General features: G+C 38.4%; 1 protein-coding gene across 4 annotated transcripts in view; it reads left to right on the top strand.

The window, feature by feature from the left end:
- Positions 1-19,940, top strand: part of DIP2C (disco interacting protein 2 homolog C) — a 320,370-nt gene that overhangs the window by 254,876 nt on the left and 45,554 nt on the right. For all 4 annotated transcript variants that reach the window (XM_062621536.1, XM_062621534.1, XM_062621535.1 and 1 more), the window contains 8 exons: positions 1,438-1,639; positions 3,661-3,770; positions 4,578-4,658; positions 9,304-9,427; positions 11,052-11,173; positions 13,819-13,930; positions 14,051-14,160; positions 16,966-17,096. In XM_062621536.1, coding sequence (XP_062477520.1) covers positions 1,438-1,639; positions 3,661-3,770; positions 4,578-4,658; positions 9,304-9,427; positions 11,052-11,173; positions 13,819-13,930; positions 14,051-14,160; positions 16,966-17,096 — 992 coding nt within the window. The remainder of the gene's footprint in view (positions 1-1,437; positions 1,640-3,660; positions 3,771-4,577; positions 4,659-9,303; positions 9,428-11,051; positions 11,174-13,818; positions 13,931-14,050; positions 14,161-16,965; positions 17,097-19,940) is intronic.

Genomic DNA, 19,940 nt, shown 5'->3' with positions numbered 1-19,940 from the left:
CAGAAACAGGTTGCCCTGTTACAGTTTTCCTTCAGGCTGATGTCAGGTGAAGATCCCATGATTTATCATGGATTTTGAGAACCTACAACTAACATTATGATTAGGAGGTTATGATGGTTTCTGCCAGAAACATGAGACATCGTGTGTTGGCTGTCATACATACCTCGCTATTGTTGATCTTTCAGGTCACGTGTCTGTAGACCAGCAACAGGGTCTTCCAATACTACTGTGAGATCTACCACTACTAAAACTGCCAAGTTTGTAAAATGAATACTGCTTTATTATTTTTTCATATGAAATCTTGCAGTCAAATCAATAAAAAATGAAGCAAACAAGCCAAAAGCAAAGCATTACTTGTAGTGTCTGTAGAAGAAATTGATAATTTACTGGTCTACACTTGAGTACCTACCTACAAATGATTATTTGATTCTCAGAATATAGATTGTATCTTCAAGGCAACAGACATAAGCATTCACTCTTCCCACAGTTAAACATTAAAATTCAAGTGAAGTAAATTATATTTTTGAACACTTAGCTACTCGTTAGAAATGCTAGATGTAATTTGTTTCAGTCTGTGTGGATGTCTGAAGTTGTTTTTCTTACTTGCTACAACTTTTGCTACCAGTGTAAGGAAAATAACTAGTTAAAAAGTGTATGGAATTAAAATCTAAGTGCATGGATATTCATGTTTACCTACGTATATTATGTAGATACTGTACGTTATAGATTTCTTGGAACTGATGCTATTTATTCCACTTGTCAGATAGTGAACATAGTTACTATAACATTCAAAGATACTTAATTTTCAGGTTTCATTCAACAGCTTTTTTTCAAGTGGATAGTTTCATACTTTTTCCTTACATGTTTTCATTTCCCATTTCTGCCTGATAAGTTTTTACACTCTAATCAGTGAAACAGTTATTACCTTAGAAAAAAAATTAAAACTTCATAAGCTACATATATCAGTAGATATATGGTGATAATATGTACAACCTTTGAAATTCTTTGCTCTGCAAGGTAGAGTGGAAGTTAAATTGATAGGAATCCTTTGAATTTAGTTCTGAGAACTGCACAGGTTAAAATCAGTTTTACATGGGTTGCCAGCCTATCTTAGTAATAAATCTCCAGGGTACGTGCTACTAAGATATGCCTAAGAGAGATGCCTAGGTAGCATTTCTTAATAGATTTCTGTGTATTTATCATGAGGTTTTTGTTTGCCTTCGTATCTTTTGGAATGAGTATAATAACATCAGTGTTACATTCCCATCCACCTGTTCTCACTGAAAAGAACCTTCTTATCACTGACATTGCTGAAGTGTCTTTCCATTGCCAGTTAATTATTAGGGTTGTTTTATGCAGTAATTCGGAACAACATGTGCTTATTAGAATGATGAAAAATTAACCTTTCATTAAAATCAACTTCCTGCTTTTTTTTAGGCTATTGACAGTATTCATCAAGTGGGAGTCTACTGCTTAGCACTCGTACCAGCAAACACACTTCCCAAGACACCGCTGGGAGGAATACACCTGTCAGAAACCAAACAGCTCTTCTTGGAAGGATCGCTGCATCCTTGTAATGTGCTGATGTGTCCCCACACATGCGTAACAAATCTGCCTAAACCAAGGCAAAAACAACCAGGTGAGTGAAGGCAAAGGGACCATAATTTGGTGTTGTGTGTTCATGGTATGGAGAAAAATAACGGAATTGATAATGCAGGTGAAGATCAGCTTGATCGGCTGCTTCTGTTAAATATTCTGGGTGTATTAAGGACATCGTTGGTTTTGACAGAAGCTAGAAGTACCTTCACAAAGTGTGCAAAGAAAAAATGCTCCAAAAACCTAAGTTCAGTGAACGCATAAGGCACTGTGAGGCCACACCTGGAGTTCCTTGTAAACTCCTTGTTAGTTACGTTTAAAGAGGATAGAATAAGACCAAAATAGAGAAAGATAAAATCTGGCTTAGTTGAAGGCTGAGTTTGTGAAGTAGAAATAAAGAGGACTGTTGACACTAAATCAGTGATGGAAGAAGAGCAAGTACTTAATAAGTGGTCATAAATAAATTAAGCCCAAGAATGAGGATAAAGGTTTTTACCTGAGTAGGGAGGTTCTGTTTTCTTCTCACAGCAAGTATATTTGAGGTAAAACCCTAGTTTTAAGACAGATCCTCAGAAGTTCTGCCACACCTTATGAAAAATACTGGATGAAATGGTACAGCAAGGCACTGACTCAAGAGGCTGAGAAAACCCTTGTAGCCTGCTGTAGTCCAGTCGCTGATTACCCATGCCCCATAAACATGCAAAATTTAGCAAAATTTTTACTTTTAATCCAATTGCAGATTTTAGTACTCAGATTAATTTCCAGGATTTCTGGATCTGTAGCCTCAAGCTTAAGACCTGAATTCAGCTATGTTAGACTAAATGCTACTTTCCACTTTGAAAACCAGCTTGGAATATGAAGTGGTTTTACCTTCTGATCTTGAATATGGGGTCTGTCCACCATGAATTCATGCAAGTTTGCCAAAAAATGTCAGCTTTTTTCTTTATTTAAAACCTTTGGACAAATGTTTCAGAAATAAAGACTATAATTTCAGTTTGTGTTTACTGGGAATGTTAGAGGTTACCAGTGACTTCCACTAACTTAATAAAAGCAATGAAGCCTTTAACTGCAAGTGCTCAATTCAGTATTTCCTTATTGCTGCTTTACAAAGCAATCACTGAATTAGGATCAGTGCATTGGAGATACTTATATTAAGTATACATTGTATATCACTATAAGGAAGGGAATGCTCGGAACGCAGAAACTAACCTGATAGCATCACATTCTCCCATCTTGTGTAATTGTGGCAGACTGAGAGAATATTGTTTTCATATTTTTAAAGCAGAGTAGCCTGTAGGTGTTGTTTATCTGGGTTACTTACACATCTCGTATTTTGACACATATACCACGTACCATCACTGAGGCAAAGCTTGAACATCACAGACTAGAAGCCTGGTATCAGTTGCAGTTGATCAGTAATACATGCCAGAGAAGAGGAAAACAAATGCATAACTGATATCTGCAAGACAGGTATTTTTCCCTGATGGTAACAAAAGAACATCAGTGAAATCACCTCATATCAGCCATGGCATCTTCCCTCCCTGTAAAGCTATTTTTTTTCAGCCTTTACCTTGTGCTAAAGGGCTTGCATGTATGTTATCATATGCACCATCTGCCTTCCTAATCCTTGTCACTCCATGTCTATAGCATTACAGAATTGCTAATACAGATGCTACTTAGCCCAGGGAACAAAAGAGAGAAATAGGAACATTGTCCCTGAAGCCTGGATACATCTCATCTGGTTTTAGGCACTTGAATGGACATGCCTAAATTGGGAGCTGTATTTTCCAAAGATTCCTCATACCAAAGCAGACAAGATGTGTCTCTGGCTGTAGAGAGACCAGGCTAAATGGATTTCTCAGTTAGATATGTTTAGACAGGGTAAATCCAGTCCTACATATCTTCCAGCTACTTGTGGTCCATCAACCAAAATCTGTATCAACAGAGATGTGCATAAGGTTTGGTGTGGTGGATAGCAATAAGGAAAATATAATGTAATGCAAAATAAATAATAATTCATCCAGAAACAAGGTATTTTTACTGCATATTTCTTCTCTGTTCTAGAAATTGGCCCTGCCTCTGTGATGGTGGGGAACTTGGTCTCTGGAAAAAGAATTGCACAGGCCAGTGGTAGAGATTTGGGGCAAATAGAAGATAATGACCAAGCCAGAAAGGTAAGCTGAACTTTTCTGATACAGCTTTTATTTAGCTAGTTAACACTAAGTTAGGACACTTAGCAGCACATAGATTGTTATTATTATTGTCATTATTATTATTGCAGAATTTGTTGATGCCTTTTTAAAATTCATACTAAATATTTCAGAACCCCCATTTACAGCTGAATATAAAATAGACATGAGGTAAGTCACTGTGTTTCATTTCAGTGGATTCTTTTTTAGTCAGTTTACGTGGGACGACAGAACATGGTAAAAAGTGTTAATGGAGCTTCAACCAGAAATCAGCACCTTATTATGTATTTTTACCAAGTTCGTGTGGAGTCCAGGGAACTTTGTTTGCATATATGGTCCTGGCCTTATTTGTTGTTATTTTGATCCTGTAAAATCAAGTTGAAATTCATCTCTTTCAGGAGCTTATGTGAATAATTAAATTAGTAAGTTCTGAGCAGTATAAATATTTGTATGTTTATAGTAAGAAAAAGAGAGGAAGCTAAAGAATTAAAATGGTGCTTAAATTCAGAGAGAGCAATAAGAACTGTCTTATTGCTTTGAAAATATATGTAGTAATATATCATAACCTCAGCAGTGTCTTCACTTCCAGAGAGGCTGCTGCTACCATGCAAAAGCACCTCACTATAAATATGTGATGACAAGAGAATTAATTCATGTTTAGTGCTTCTGAGTATTGATGTAAAATGTAGCATATAAATGAGTAAGACACAGCTAAGCTAGCAATAATAGTTACCTGTTTATTAAAGCCAAAAAGTTATTTAGTGTCATGACTATCACTCTGCTTTATTTTAGTTCCTCTTCCTCTCCGAAGTGTTGCAGTGGAGAGCTCAGACCACTCCTGACCATGTGCTTTACACTCTACTCAACTGCAGGGTAAGAAGCTCAGATGTTGCTCTGACAGGCTGCGGTATGGGAAATGGCACACCGGTATTTCAGCTGCACCTGTTTCTGCCATGGCTGAACATGACCTTTCTGTTTCTTTTCCCATTAATACTTAGCTGTTATATTTAATGTTTACTGAAGCAGAAAGGGAAAGAGAATAATCATTGCCAGTTGTCAAAATAGAGATTGCTTTTATATGAGACAACGCTCCTTACACATTTCTCATTTCTTTTTCCACCACGTATGTGTTGTGGGTGAGCTGACGCTGCAAATCTATTTCAATAGTCATTGTTCCTATACCAAGAGTAGTATTTAATACTGCTCACCATCCTGATTTCCAATTAGAAAAGCACAGGCTTGGCAAAACCAGAGTATTTTCCCTAAATAAAACAATTACAGTTGTTTTGAAACTGGACCATTTGTTGGAGGTGTAAGAATGGAGAAAGAGGGTGAAGAGAAAATGAGGTATGTCCAGACTCCAATGAGGTCTGCAGCAGATTACTGATCTCTCTGCATATCCTACATTAGGTGCTAGCGTGGCACAGGATTTCATTGCTTATAAAAAATGAATTAATGTACGTCATATGGTACAGAACTTGGGTTTACTAAGAGTGGGTGATTGCAGACTTCCTAGATGATTGTAGATGACAAGCCAATAATTCCCAAGACCACTGGAGAGGATGAAAGTCTGATTTCAAGCCATCCTGCTATGGTACTTCCAGACACATCTGTCAAAACTGGAACACATATGTAGTATGTTAGGGTCTCCAGGAGAGGAGGAGCCTGGAAGTGCTATTTCGCTGGGCAGCCTGGAGTAGCTGGTGTTATCTCAGCCCATGTGGTCCCCACACAACTTGGATGGGTTCTTAAACCTCCAGTAGTTTGTGAACCTCTGTGAAATAACCGCTTACTGTATAAGGATATGCTTATATCTTATGCTTATATGCTTCCTCAGCCTGTATTACAGTGCTGGTGCCAAAGTTCAGTTAAGGGCTACCAGTAAGTCACTAAATGACCTTATCATTCCACAGAAGTGAAAAATAGTTGAATTTTGAAATTCAGCTGAAAGAGAGCAGATTTAGATTAGGTGTAAGGAAGAAGTTCTTTACTGTGAGGGTGGTGAGGCACTGGCATGGGTTGCCCAGAGAAGCTGTGTAGGCCCCATCCCTGGAAGTATTCAAGGCCAGGTTGGGCAGGGCTTGGAGCAGCCTGTCTACTGGAAGGAGTCTTTGCTTGTGGCAGGGCTTTGGAACTGGATGGTCTTTAAGGTGCCTTCCAACCCAAACCATTCTGTGAATCTGTGATTCAGTTTCTCCCCTACTCTCAATGTGGAGTACGTTATATGAAATTTGTTTGAAAGATGTAATACTTTATGGAGAGATTTAATGTTTTATGGAAAGGAGTGACAGGTTTGCCTAGGCAAGTTTTATTACCCATCTAGAATTTTACTTCTGGTTTGTAACTTTTCCCTTTTTGTCTTCCTTGTACACTTTGTTCTAAAACATCCAAGCATCTTGCAGTGGATGACTAATAGAAATCCACTGAGATTAGTGTTTTCCTGTAATCCAAGCTTTTTGAGAGTTTGGAATGTTTCAAAATTAGTGCAGCACATTACTTCTAGTGTGTGTCATGAAGGATTGCAACACCTTTACACTGCAGGACAGCTCACATAAAAGACCCAAAGGGAGCTGCTGCCTGGTGCTTGCCAACAATTGTTGTCCAACAGCAGGATTCTTCTTCCCTGCACTTCATATAAACAGTGTCTTTCATATAAACACTGCAGCTGGTTCACATGCAGCAAGTGCCAGAAGTCTTAAATGTAAACAAGTTGTGCACAGATTTACATAATTTGCAGCAATTCCTTTTCTGTGTCAGTAGGGCCTGTGCTACTGATGTATGTGGGGATATAAGGGGTCCTTCTTCCCGTGACTATGCAAGCAGGCAATTTCTTGAAAGAAAGAGGATCTTAAGCACATTCATACTGGCAAGTCTACAGTGACAAGGACACCTAGACCTCGGGTCATTTTGGCCATATTTAGGGCTGGACAGATGGAAACTGTCTCTAGACTAGATTCCATATAGTTGCATATGTCCTTAGAGGTGCTTTCATAGTCAAATGTTCTCCACATTGCTTAGAAGACTGATTAAAATTGCCTGAAATGCATTTCAGTAATTGTGGTTGCTGAAGATGTTGAAGAGGAATGCCAAGCCCTGACTTCATTCTTTTTCTTTTCAATTAGGTTGTCCTCTTTGTTGACAGTTTACAATAAATTCTGTAAATGCCAAGTAGTGCCTGCTGACATGCTACTGCTTCTAGTGCTAGACCTTTATCAAATTGCTGTCTTCCCTCTGAAGCTGTGGTATTTATAATATATCATAATATATATTATAATTATAATATATAATTATATACAATATATATTATATATATTATATGATGATATTATATATATAATTATAATATATATATATTATAATTCCACAATAAATGCTGTGGTATTTATTGTGGAATGGTGATGGTGGATAGAAAACAGTAATTAGGGAAAATGCTTATTATTCCTTGCCTTGTTAAAATAGATTATGAAGACTATTTCTTTAAAACAGTAGACCTTCTTGCTTTCTCTCTTGATGTTTTTGATTGCATTGCATTGCATTTATTTCAGAAAAGAAATGTTTTGAGTGTATACATAGTTTTGTCTTTTTTAGAATCATAGAATGTTTAAGGTTGGAAAGGACCTTAAGATCATCAAGTTCCAATCCCCCTGCATGAGCAGGGACACCTTAGGCTAAACCATATCACCCAAGCCCTCGTCCAACCTGGCCTTGAACACTGCCAGGGATGGATCATTCACAACCTTCCTGGGCAGCCTATTCCAGTGCCTCACCACCCTAACAGGAAAGAATTTCTTCCTTATATCCAATCTAAACTTTCTCTGTTTAAGTTTTAACCCATTGCCCCTTGTTCTGTCACTACAGTCCCTAATGAAGAGTCCCTCCCCAGCATCCTTATAGCCCCCCTTAAGATACTGAAAGGCTGCTATGAGGTCTCCACGCAGCCTTCTCTTCTCCAGGCTGAACAGCCCCAACTTTCTCATCCTGTCTTCATACGGGAGGTGCTCCAGTCCCCTGATCATCCTCGTGGCCCTTCTCTGGACTTGTTCCAACACTTCCATGTCCTTTTTATGTTGAGGACACCAGAACTGCACACAATACTCCAGGTGAGGTCTCACGAGAGCAGAGTAGAGGGGCAGGATCACCTCCTTCAACCTGCTGGTCACGCTCCTTTTGACACAGCCCAGGATATGGTTGGCTTTCTGGGCTGCAAGCGCACACTGAAGTTTGTTCATGTTCATTTTCTCATTGACCAACACCCCCAAGTCCTTCTCCACAGGGCTGCTCTGAATCTTTTCTCTGCGCAACCTGTAGCTGTGCCTGGGATTGCTCCGACCCAGGTGTAGGACCCTGCACTTGTCATGGTTAAACTTCATGAGGTTGGCATCAGCCCACCTCAGAAGCATGTCGAGGTCCCTCTGGATGGCATTCCTTCCCTCCAGCGTATCAACTGAACCACACAGCTTGGTGTCACCGGCAGACTTGCTGAGGGCACACTCAATCCTGCTGTCCATGTCCATTTTTTCAGTCTCCTTATTTTTAAATGCACTTAGTGCTTGCTAAGCACTCTCTTAGTGCCAGAGACTGAAATCCTCTTTTTCCACAGAACACTTGCACAAGCAGAGGTGCAGCCCTTTCTGTACTGCCCTGCTCTGCCTTTAGCTCAGCACAAACCTGGCCAGCCCAGCTCTAGGCACAGTCAGTCTGTACTGCATGTTCATTTTTAGACTTCTCTTCTGAGGTGTCAGCTGTGGTAATGAACTCTGTGATACAGATGTAAACATATATATACACACATATATGTATTTAGAAAATGCAAGAACTGTAACCCTCTTGCAATTTAAAGCACTCTGATAATTTGGGGTTAGCACTGTTGGAAATGCTTCAAAAAGCCAAACTCTGTAGCATATTGTCACTTCCCCTTTTTTCTTCATGCTGACCAGAGTTACTCAAATTCAACAAATGCCTTTCTTCTCTATTTTATTTATATGCATGTGCTTAGCTTTTGTTCCAGACAAATTCTTTTCCCTGCCACAAAGTATTGTTTTCCCCTGTCTTTTGTCTCGTCTGTTGAAGTATTTCTGCTGTGCCATTTGGCTTCACGCCAGCATACAGACAACGGAGTGCAATTTTCAGGATTGCTCTCCACATATTTTCCAGATTGCTGCAGAGACCATAAAGGCACTTTCCTGGCTGTAGCAGGGAAAATGCTGCTGATGTAGCAAGGGAGGTACAGGTTACATGGGCAGGATATTAATATACTACTGTACTCCCTTGGTTGGAGTGAAAACACTGTTGGGGATAGAAGGTACAGAGAAAGGAATAGAGACCATTCCTCTGCTTTACAAGCATCTTTTTTTCCTCCAACTACAGTTTGGCATAAGGCTGAAGGTTTCTGTATTTAATTTTATTTTGTAACATATTGTGGCTGCACCTCATCCAGTAACTTCTCAAAGTGAAGAGGGAAACAGAGTTTCGGCACATTGCATTATCTTCTGTGACATTTATCTTTCTTCCTGTGCAGGGGACAATAGCCAACTCACTAACTTGTGTCCAGCTGCATAAACGAGCTGAAAAGATAGCTGTCATGTTGATGGAAAGGGGGCATTTACAAGATGGAGACCATGTGGCTTTGGTTTACCCACCAGGTAAAGAGCTGTCATGTTTGGTACCTTGGTAGTCCCAGAAGTTTATCAAGATCCTTTGGAACAGTGCTGTATTGATGGCATTATCAACCTGTAAACCATGTCAATTGGCAGAACATAAAATATTTGCCTTATGTGCATTTCTTTGAACTTTATCAAACATATTTAAAAGAATTCCACTTTGCATATGTGCATAGATATTATTTCTTTGGGTTCAGATTAAGATTAACCTGTGTTTTTAAAACCTGTCTCTTAAAAGCAGTCAAATTTAATTACTGCTTTTCTTTTAGTTTGTTGGATATATACTATTTTATAAGCATCCAGCTCTACTAAAATATTCCATTTACTGAGTGTTCTAGATTCACCTGTTGAATTCCCCCTTGGAAGTGCTGCTTCATGAGAGTAAAGCAGCAGCACCTGGGAGATAATCAGTGGGTTTTTTAGAGAGACGTATGATGGATAAATAACAGATTATTAAGAAATATCAAATTATAATCACTATTTTATCTGTAGATCTCTAATCTAGACAGCTCTCTGGGCTTGGATTTCATCTTCTGACATAAGGGCTTTTAAGCTTGTGTTAACTAGTACCATGTTTGACATTTGCTTGAAATTATTTCTGATCTAGTGCTGCTCTTTTATCTTTAGCATTTCATGTGTGTTGGTGAAATAGTCTGATTTAAGGTCTGTATTGTGATACATAGTTGGTAGGGGCTGCGAGACACTGGTAAACTCTTTATAGGAGTAATTTCTCCATAGTTAATATAGGAAAACCTTTTCCACAAAAGAAGACTAATATTTTAAACTGAAGGTTTTATTTTCTGTATGTTATTTCCTATGAATAAAGCATTTTATTGAAGGAACAAGAATTTACCAGTACTGCACATCCTCTTCCACTGAAAGGGTAAACCAGCCCCTGTTGTCATCTTACCACAGCCTGTGTACAATACCAGGGATCTATCAAGCAACAGTATTCAAGGGTTCTTTGTGCTGGTATTTTTTTGGCCTCTTTAGATAGCTTGAAGTGTGCTGTACGCAGTCCATTGCCTGCAGTAAATATCTATATAGAACAACACCTAGTTTTATTTTGAAGCAGGATTTCAAAATTATGAGTTTCTTTTTTACTGTAAAATTTCAGGTGGGTAAGTCAAATCTGCATATCTGAGATTAAAAATGACATGAGAAAGTATTCAATGAAACCTCCAGATGTTCTTTCTGCAGCTGATAAGAGCAGGCATCATCCTACCTCATGCTTTTGCTGGGGCATCCTTCCTGTAGACTCTTATTTGTCTATAAATGTAAATTTAGGAAGATAATTAATCTGTAAAAATCAGTCTTCTTAACAGGTTACTTCCTGATCATATAAGTGGAATTCAGCTAAATGATGGTGTCCAGCTATAGCTTTCTGTGTCACCTTTGGCTTTTCATGCTCAGAACAGTACGATTGAAAGGAGGCAGTGAAGCTGAACAAATACTGACAAGGGGCTGAAAAAGAAGTCTGTTAAAGGGCTTAGTCGCTCATTTAACCTTCTGAGTTGAGTTCCAAGTCATATTTATGCTGACATACATGTCTGTGATTAACTGATTTGATTTTCAGGGGAGTATTTTTGTTTTGTTCTTCATGCAGGAATAGACCTGATTGCAGCATTTTATGGATGCCTGTATGCAGGCTGTGTGCCAATAACAGTTCGACCTCCACATCCCCAGAACATAGCTACTACATTACCTACAGTGAAGATGATTGTGGAGGTGAGCAAAAGGTGCACAAGGAGATTAAACGGTGGATGGGAAATGGTTTTGCAGAGACTTTAGGAACGGAAACTTAAGTGAGTGGTGGTATAGGTTGAAGAGTTCTATTCCTTCCGAAGATTCTGGGCTTCAGTGTGTTGCAGCATCAACGCTGCTTGACACACACCACCTTCTGACTTCTGCTGCCACAGTTATGCTACTTCTTTCAAGAAGTATATTTGAAGAAGTGCTTTCTTGTATTTAGCTATAAGCCAGGAGTGGTAGGATTCCTCACGTGGCAAAGCTACACTGACTGTTGAGAAAATAACCCAAATTACCCGATGGCAATTTGGCCTTAGCTCTGTACATCGAATTGTTTTGCATTTAGAGCAATTTCAAAGTTCTGTTGTGAAGAAGTTGGTCAGTATTTTGTTTCATCCAGAGAAGTGTTCCTCAGACTTCTTCATTCAGCGCTTTCTTTTGATAGTTTGGATTTATCTAACGGTGTTTAGTCTTTGTTGTACATAAATGACTTCATTGTGGTTGTTACTGAGGGAAATAAAATGGTTGCAAAGAGATAGTCTTTCACATCTGGCAGTTTCTAATGTATTGAATGGAATTCTGAGTCTCTGGAAAAACAAGTTGAAACAAACGTCTTTTTAACATTTCTAATTAATGTTGATGCTTTCAAGTAATAAGTACTAGAGAAAGTTATAATTTATGGCTTTCCTTATGGCATCACAAGCCAAATATTAGTAAAGGTAACAGAAATTGTCTTCAGGGTTCTCATTATATAATAGTTTGGCACTCACAGTTTTCAAACGGCAGTTGTTAAAATCATAGAAGTCATGTAAAATATGATATCTTGTTTTTCTTTTGATGTTTAATAGCCAAATTAGATCTGTTAGGTTTCATGATGAAAAACTAAGGACAGGTCTAAGCTGACTTATTGTCCCTTCAATAATTACCTTTGAATAAAATGTTGACATTTATTAGCCATAATAATGCCAGTTTGACTTAAAAGCCTCTCAGCTCTGTTTTACACAAGATTTTCTTAGATTTTGGAGTGGAATGACCTTGTGGAAAATAAAGTATTGAGGCTGTTCCTTCATTGACAAAGCAATCATACAAATTTTCTGGTATGATGGGGTCAAAACCTTCTCTGACATGCTATATGACTACACAGCACCTTTTGAAGTCAGTAAAAATGACTTCTGAGCAAAAAATTTGGCCTATATAATTGTGTCTTGGTGATGAACTGGTAGTAGTAAAATATAACTGAACTTTATTGAACCCCATCTCAAGCAGTTGCTAATTTGTAGCTCAGACGTCTTCTTTCTCCTTCCCACCATCCCCTTGTGTTTACCTCTGACTTGCTGTCCTCCAGACATGGACATTCTGTATTTTAATGAACCTCCTGATCTCCCAGATAACGTAATTCCTGAGAGAGCTAGTAACTACCAACTCATGACGTTCCTTTTGATTTATGCCTTCACTAAAGAAGCTATGTAAGAATTACCTTGCCTTGACATGACAGTGACATGATTGGAGTGAGGAATGCTGCAGTGGCTTCATTTGTCTTTACTTCTAGCTTGAAATACTTAGATTGTTCATACAGGGAAATCATGGAGTTAGTTAGAGTAAGTAAGTAGAGCTGGGGTCAGTGCTTGTATGCTTCTGTTTCCTCATGTGCTCTATAAAGTTGACTTCTGTGAGATTACTGTTGACAGAAGTGTATCTCTTCTGCTCCAGGGTAAAATACAATGTACATATTGTTAGTGATTTCCTTAGGTTGAACATGAGGAAGTCTGTGTGCAATGAAATGTTTCTGATTCCTTAAAGAAAATGAAAAACCTCTTAGCTTAGTTCCTCAAAGTTTTGTAAAAGAAGAATGATGCTGCCTTTTCAGTTTTTCCTCTGCACTATCTTCAGTGAGCAGCAGTGTTCATATTTATGTTTGTCTGAGTATATTCTTAAATATATTATTTTTTATAATCAGTAAGAAATAGTGTAGTAGTTTCTACTTATTAATTTTAAAAGCAGCAAATCTAAAAGGAGAATAGAGTCAGCAGGACATCTAGAATTCAGTGCAGATGGTATTTGAAGTAAACCCCCCATTTCATTCCTTAGTGCCACTTGCATAATTTGTGGTCTAGATCTACTTTTGCCAATAATCAGAAGAGTTCCCAGTGGTTTATCACTAGCACAGGAATTGGAAATACGTGGCTAACATAAAATTGACTGAAGATAGTAAAATTATTCATATAAATGTCAGGCTAGGTTTTGAGTTATGTGAAAAGACTGTTTATAAACCAAGATATATTGCCATCAAATAGGAAGTGTTCTGGTCACAGTATTCTGCACTGGCATTCTGGGTTGATAACTGATGAAATGTTTTGGAAAAGTCACATCTCACTATTAAGGTGCCTTTAGTTTCATTACAACACTTCTCAAAGTGCAATTTTCATCTAATTTGTAAAACTCACATGTCCTCGTCTGCTTTGCAAGCTGCATTTTTTGTGCATCTCTCTACCTCCTGATTGGAAAACATAAGACTGATATACCTGTGTCCTGTTCTGGCAGAAAATAAATCATGGTCTTGCTCATTTTTGTGGGAGAATTAATCAGTATCCCATTGTGTTCTTATTTATTTCTTAAATTCCTAGGTGAGCCGCTCTGCCTGCTTAATGACTACGCAATTAATATGTAAATTGTTACGGTCGCGAGAGGCGGCAGCAGCAGTGGATGTCAGAACATGGCCTCCGGTACTAGATACAGGTGAGTACTAAGGCTAGGAGACCTCTGTGTCTTCTCTTTATCATTGCATTTGTCAAGCCCTCAGAGGTCTATCTGTCATGGGAGTAAGACATGCACATTTTCTTTCTCTGTTTTCACTAGATGATTTGCCAAAGAAGCGGCCTGCACAGATCTACAAACCATCTAACCCTGAAATGCTTGCTTACCTTGACTTCAGTGTCTCCACAACTGGCATGCTAGCAGGGGTAAAGGTAGGGACTTCTTGTAGAAGCTTGCATTGCTGCTGTCAATCACACCTGGCTGGCAGGTGGTACATTGCTCTTGATTTGTAACTCCTCTTGATTTTTGGTAATAGAAATGGAATTGCTTCCTTCCTTGCAGTCATTATTCTATTCCGTTAATATTAAATTAGTTCCATATTTGCTAGGGTACTGTGTGTGGTGAGTTTAGCTCCTCTTCTCCTCAGACTAAAAATTTCATTCCAGTATCCCTGCAGATAGCCCACTACTTGTCTGCCTGAAGCATTCTTTAACTGGCACATCTATTATTTCCATTTTATGAAGGAAATGAGACTTACTCATCCTTTTTTTACTCATGCTAATACCCATTCATTGTTTCCTCCTTGTTGCAACCCAGCTACTGGCAATTGCCATTCAATATTCTCTTCTTCATGCAATTAAGGGAACTGCTGTTTCTGGTATATTCACCTGGTACAATACAGGTGTAAGCAGCAAAAAAGTCATCGATGTAATTGTTTGATAAGCTGAGGCATCCTGAGCTTTTTTAAATTTCTATTCTGCCATTTTCTCCAACCCTTTACCCACAGTTCATCAAAGCTGGTTTCCTAGCTGTTAACTTAAATACTGTTATAGTGTTGGTTTCACCAACACACAGGCACATGTAAAATCACACTGTTATTCTTACCTTCTTATTATTCTTCCTTATTCCTAACTGTTGCATATCCAAGGATTATGATTACTTCAGCAGTCTCTGCTGACATATCACACTTATAGCCTATATTGAATTCCTCATACTTTTTGGCATCACTCATCTATTTTTAGAAGCTGTCAACGTTCTTTATAAACAAAGAAAAAATGATTTTCCTAGTTTTTGTGTGGAGAATTAGAAACAGAGAGCAGTGAACTGGCCAGCCTGAGACTGACTAATGGTTGAATGGCGAGCTGGCTGATGGTCATGTATCGGACACTCCTGGAAGATTCATTTCTTCTAACTTTAAATAGCTACAGTGCCTACAGATGTGGATTACACATTGGGCTCCTCAGTAATCAACAGAGAGAAGCAAGGACTTCTAGGGTCTGACTTATCTGACGCATCTAGTTTTGAATGGGATGAATGTCACGTAAGTCTTCATTTCTTCTAAAGAGAACCTTAAATGATTGTTTCAGATGCAGTCATCCAGATTAAATCTGGCATGAATTCCACCTTATCAGGCTTGCAGAAATGACTACTGACAATGAAGCGTCAGTATTTGAAGAGCTTCAAAGATGGTCAAAGGCAGGACCAGTCAATGAACCTTTTCTTAATGTGGCCAAAGGGGAATCCAGATAAACCCATTAAGGAATTCTCAATTAGTGTCTGAAATCTGGGTCACCATGATTCTAGATCGCTGATTCAGCAGGTTTATGTAAACAGTTACCATCTGCTAGATTATCATTAGTGTTCAATTAATTGCAAAAGGATTGTAAGAGGCCACGAGGCTTATATCCATAATGCAGTGGTGTTAAATAAAAAATAAAATAAAAAGAAAATGTCTGAACAACTCATGTGGCTTCTGAAAAGTTGATAAATATTTTGTAATCACTTTGGAAGCAGTAGATTCCACTGACATTCACTCTCAGCCTTTTCAATAGCTCGCACTCAGTATGGTGTAAAAATTTACAGAATAACACCATTTCTGGACCTCTGGAGTTCAGTATAATCCTGTGTGGAAAAGTGGTCTTGATTCAGCTACAGTAGAATTAATCTCTGCAAACGGCCTGTGATCACTGTGTGGATTCCTGTTCTGAGCTGGTCCTTTTGCATCACTTGGAACATGTCCAGCCTCTGTTACAGCTCTCACTGGCAATGGAGAAAAAGTCACTTCTGAAGCTTTATTCCCCTGTTTACCTTAAGATCAAATAAATTTTACCTTCCAAGTGCCTGTTCCCCTCCATTGACTCTTAACAGTACATAAGGCAACTAGCTCAGTATGTTGCAGAGTTCAAGGGTTAGATGAGTTAAATCCTATCCAGGCTGTATTTCTAACACTGTTATCTTTCTTGTTACTAACAGAGAGGACAAAGATTAAAAGATGCAGTTCTGTTCCCACTGCAGTTAGAACTTCTAAGCCAGGATGTGTGAGTGTAGGAAACATGCTAACACTGTGGGAAGGATCAGAAGAACCTCTTTTTAATTGTTTTTTTGTTTGTTTGTTTCTGCTTTCTGCTTGTTTTATCTCTGAGAGTTTTCTTGCCATGATTTTAAAAGCCTGTTTCTCAGTTAGGAACTGGGGAACCTGAAGACATTTTACAGAAACTTTACTGAGTTTATTGGGGATCTTTCTCACTGAATTATTAGGTCCTTAGTACTGTTTTGCATGCAAAATCCTCTTCAATTTAAAAAGTGCATCGACATTTTTTATTTATTGCATTAAGAAATATGTACTTAGAAGCATGTTACTTATTATCTACAAACTATTTCGTTCAGATCCTGCAGTCATTCATTCCTTTGTTCTTTGAGGAAGCTTATCGTGTTACCATTAGCTTTGTGTACAGCTTGGAGCATATTTTCAAATCACTCACAGCTTTCCCCCTAAATCATTTCAAACATACTATTCATTCTGTCTGCCTTACCCTTTCACAGTTATTTGGATGCCCTCTTAAAGGAAAATTATGTTTTCTTAGATATAAATTACATGTGTGTTTACTCTGAGCACAAAGTCAATATTTATTTGTTTTCTTTATCCTGTAGCAGACTTAAGCACTTGGCGCAGTTTGGGAATGAGCCTTCCAAATGACATAGTTGATCATTTTAATTACTTTGCTGTTGTCTTTCAGATGTCTCATGCAGCCACTAGTGCCTTTTGTCGTTCTATTAAGCTGCAGTGCGAGCTTTATCCCTCCAGAGAAGTTGCTATTTGCTTGGACCCCTACTGTGGACTCGGGTTTGTCCTCTGGTGCCTCTGCAGGTGAGGTTTCTCCTCAGCCTTTTGAAATACTGTTTCCATTGTACTACAACACAACAAACTGGATGATGTGAGTGATAAAAGGATAGGAAGAACAGACATTACTTCTTGGACTGACAAAGGCAATTGGAATTGCTGGAAGCTATATAGAGAGTGCTGTACCAGAGAATACACTTTGTCTGAGCAGGGCATGGCTGTAGGTGGTTAGACTTAGGAGTGCAGAACATCAACACAGCTGCTCATTGACCTCCTGCAGGTTTACTGCTCTCTCCGCAGAGTCGTTCTAGTTTTATTCGATGAAGGCAGAGCTTTTCCAATATTACCTTAAGGAAGTGGTTTCCTGATGTCCTCTTTTTCATTCTCAATCTGAAAGTACAAATAGATATCTGGGAGTTCCTCATTTGTGTGACTTATGGATATGAATTTTGCAGAGACATGAAAGTGTGTTCTCTTGCAGAAGGGTGCTTTTGTGGCAGTAGCAAAGCTATCAGAAAATAAACAGTGCAATGTGAATCAGCTTTTTTGTTCAAAAGTTTAGAAATTTAACTGTTCTGTCAATCTCTGTACTCTAGGTAAGTTACAGTTCAGCACTGAAAGCAGTTCCATCGATTCTTTTCTCTCTCTTTTTTTCTTTCCAAGTTAGCTAGGTTGATGCGGAGGCAAAGGGAAAGAGCTATGGGAGTGTTAATGGAGCACATTTTTATGAAGAAACAGTAGCCCAACATCTTCCCTCCCTCCTTCGAAAGTTCTTTGGGGTTAGTGGTACTGCTATTTTTAGTTACTAAAATGAAGATAATGCAGTAAATATATTGAAGCTTCAAAAAAAAAAAACAAAACAACCCAAACTCAGAAAACCTTTCAGAAATTTTTAATTTTTTATTAAATTACTCATTTTAAGTTAAATTTTTAAATATTATTTGTGGCTGCCCCATCCCTGGCAGTGTTCAAGCTCAGGTTGGATGGGGCTTTGAGCAACCTGGTGTAGTGGAAGGTGTCCCTGCCAGTGGCAGGGGGGTTGGAACTGAGTGATCCTTAAGGTGCCTTACAAGCCAAACCATTCTATGATTCTGTGATTTCCTATATAGACTTGTGTGTTCCAGCATGCCCTGATGTCAACTGTTAGGCCCGCACTTTGCTGGGGGCTAAGCCAAATCTGCCATGGTGCATTCAGTGAGACCAGGGAAAGATGATAGGGCACCATAGGAGAGCTCAGCTAAGGAGTTTATTATTGTATGGGATAATGTTGGGGCATGGAGCATCTGAGAATAACTTCTGTGCAACATCATGATTGAACCATGAAATGCAGATAAATGTTAACCTGTCCAAAACCCAAGTAACTTGTGGTGCCCATGACTTTCCTGAATATAGAAATATTTGTTTCTTCCAGAAACATATTTGCAGCAAATAAGTATTTGCTGCCCTTAGGTCCTTCCCAATATTGATAGTATTCAGCCTTTTAGGAGGAGAAGCTTGTTTATGACTGGCAACTGAATTCAGGCAACAAGCCTTTAGGAGAAAGCAGTCAAGATCTGTGCTCCTCTGTAGCTTACAGAAGGAATAGAAAACTTTATACCATTTTCAAAGAAGAGAAAGGAAATGAGGTAGTTGGAGGAACTGAGGTCAGGCCAGCAACACTCTAATCTTAGAAACCATCATGTCAATCTCTTTGCCACTGATTTCCTGTTCATATAAAACAAGAAGAATTTGCAGGCTTCTTGAATTGCAACTGTCATTTAGAGAAAGCTGATGGCAGATAGAGCTTCATTAATTCCACTTACAAACTTAATTTCCATTTCATTACTATTTTAGAAATGAGTATTATTTCATCTAATAGCAAAAAATACATCCTGGAGGCTATTAGAATCTTCATAACTTTGCAACTTTGCATTTTACTCTTTGTCGTTTAGCATACTCAAATCCTCCCCAACATTTTACAAGCCGTATTTCTACCTCAGAAGATTCTACTGTAAAGTTATGACTGTCTGTCACCACTCACATTAACTAAATTAATTCTTCTAATGATATATGGAAATTAAGTTAGGTCTTCCAATTTTTGATCAGCTAGGAGGTTTTGAGAGTTAAAAAGGAACTTTTCGGTTTAGGAGCTCACCAGGAAGAGACAGCAACCTCCTGTGCTGCGTGCAGTTAAAATGACAGGTACATTTTAATCCCTTTATTAACTAGACCAAAGGAGGCACTGACTAAGGAATGAAAGAAAAACTAACCTTTTATCCCCGTTGTAGGTGCTTAGATGTTGTGCTGGCCTGCTTCACTGCGGTGCCCCAGAATGCCCCATTCTGTGAGGTCAAAGCTACTTAGGAAAGCTGCTGGAGCATGGAGCCAGCCCTTTGGTAAGTTTGGAATATATTGCATAGTTTTGCAAAGTTTTTTATTTTTTTTTAATTTATTATTTTATGGCCTAAAGGGTATAAAATAATAAAGAAAAGAAACCTTGCAAAGCAGAGCAATACATTTAAAAAAAATGGGATTTACCATGTTCCCTCTAAACTGGCTGCATGCTCCAGCAGGGTTTCCTTGGAAGCTTTGTCATTGAACAGCACATCCTGAGTGTGACAGCAGTCATCAGCCCCATGTGAGTTCACAAACCCCAAACTTGCTAATTTTAACAGGTTCCTATTCATGACTCAATAAAATGATACATTATTTTTGTGTTTTTCTCTTTATTAATGTCATTTGTCCGTTCTGAGAGGGTGATCCCAGTATTCTGACTTGCGTTGCATTGTATCTTAAAATGTATTACATTCTTTAAAAGAAAATGTTAAAAATATCCTCCAGTATATAAAAAAAAAAGAGTGCTAAATCCCATTGTTCAAAAATGCTTCCTAA

The sequence above is a fragment of the Pezoporus occidentalis genome, unplaced genomic scaffold, assembly GCF_034315485.1.
Source record: "Pezoporus occidentalis ecotype Australia unplaced genomic scaffold, CSIRO_AGI_Poc_V1 ctg23, whole genome shotgun sequence".
NCBI classification, from domain to species: domain Eukaryota; kingdom Metazoa; phylum Chordata; class Aves; order Psittaciformes; family Psittacidae; genus Pezoporus; species Pezoporus occidentalis.
Note: the sequence above shows the minus strand (reverse complement) of the source record. Positions and strands in the feature narration are given on the sequence as shown.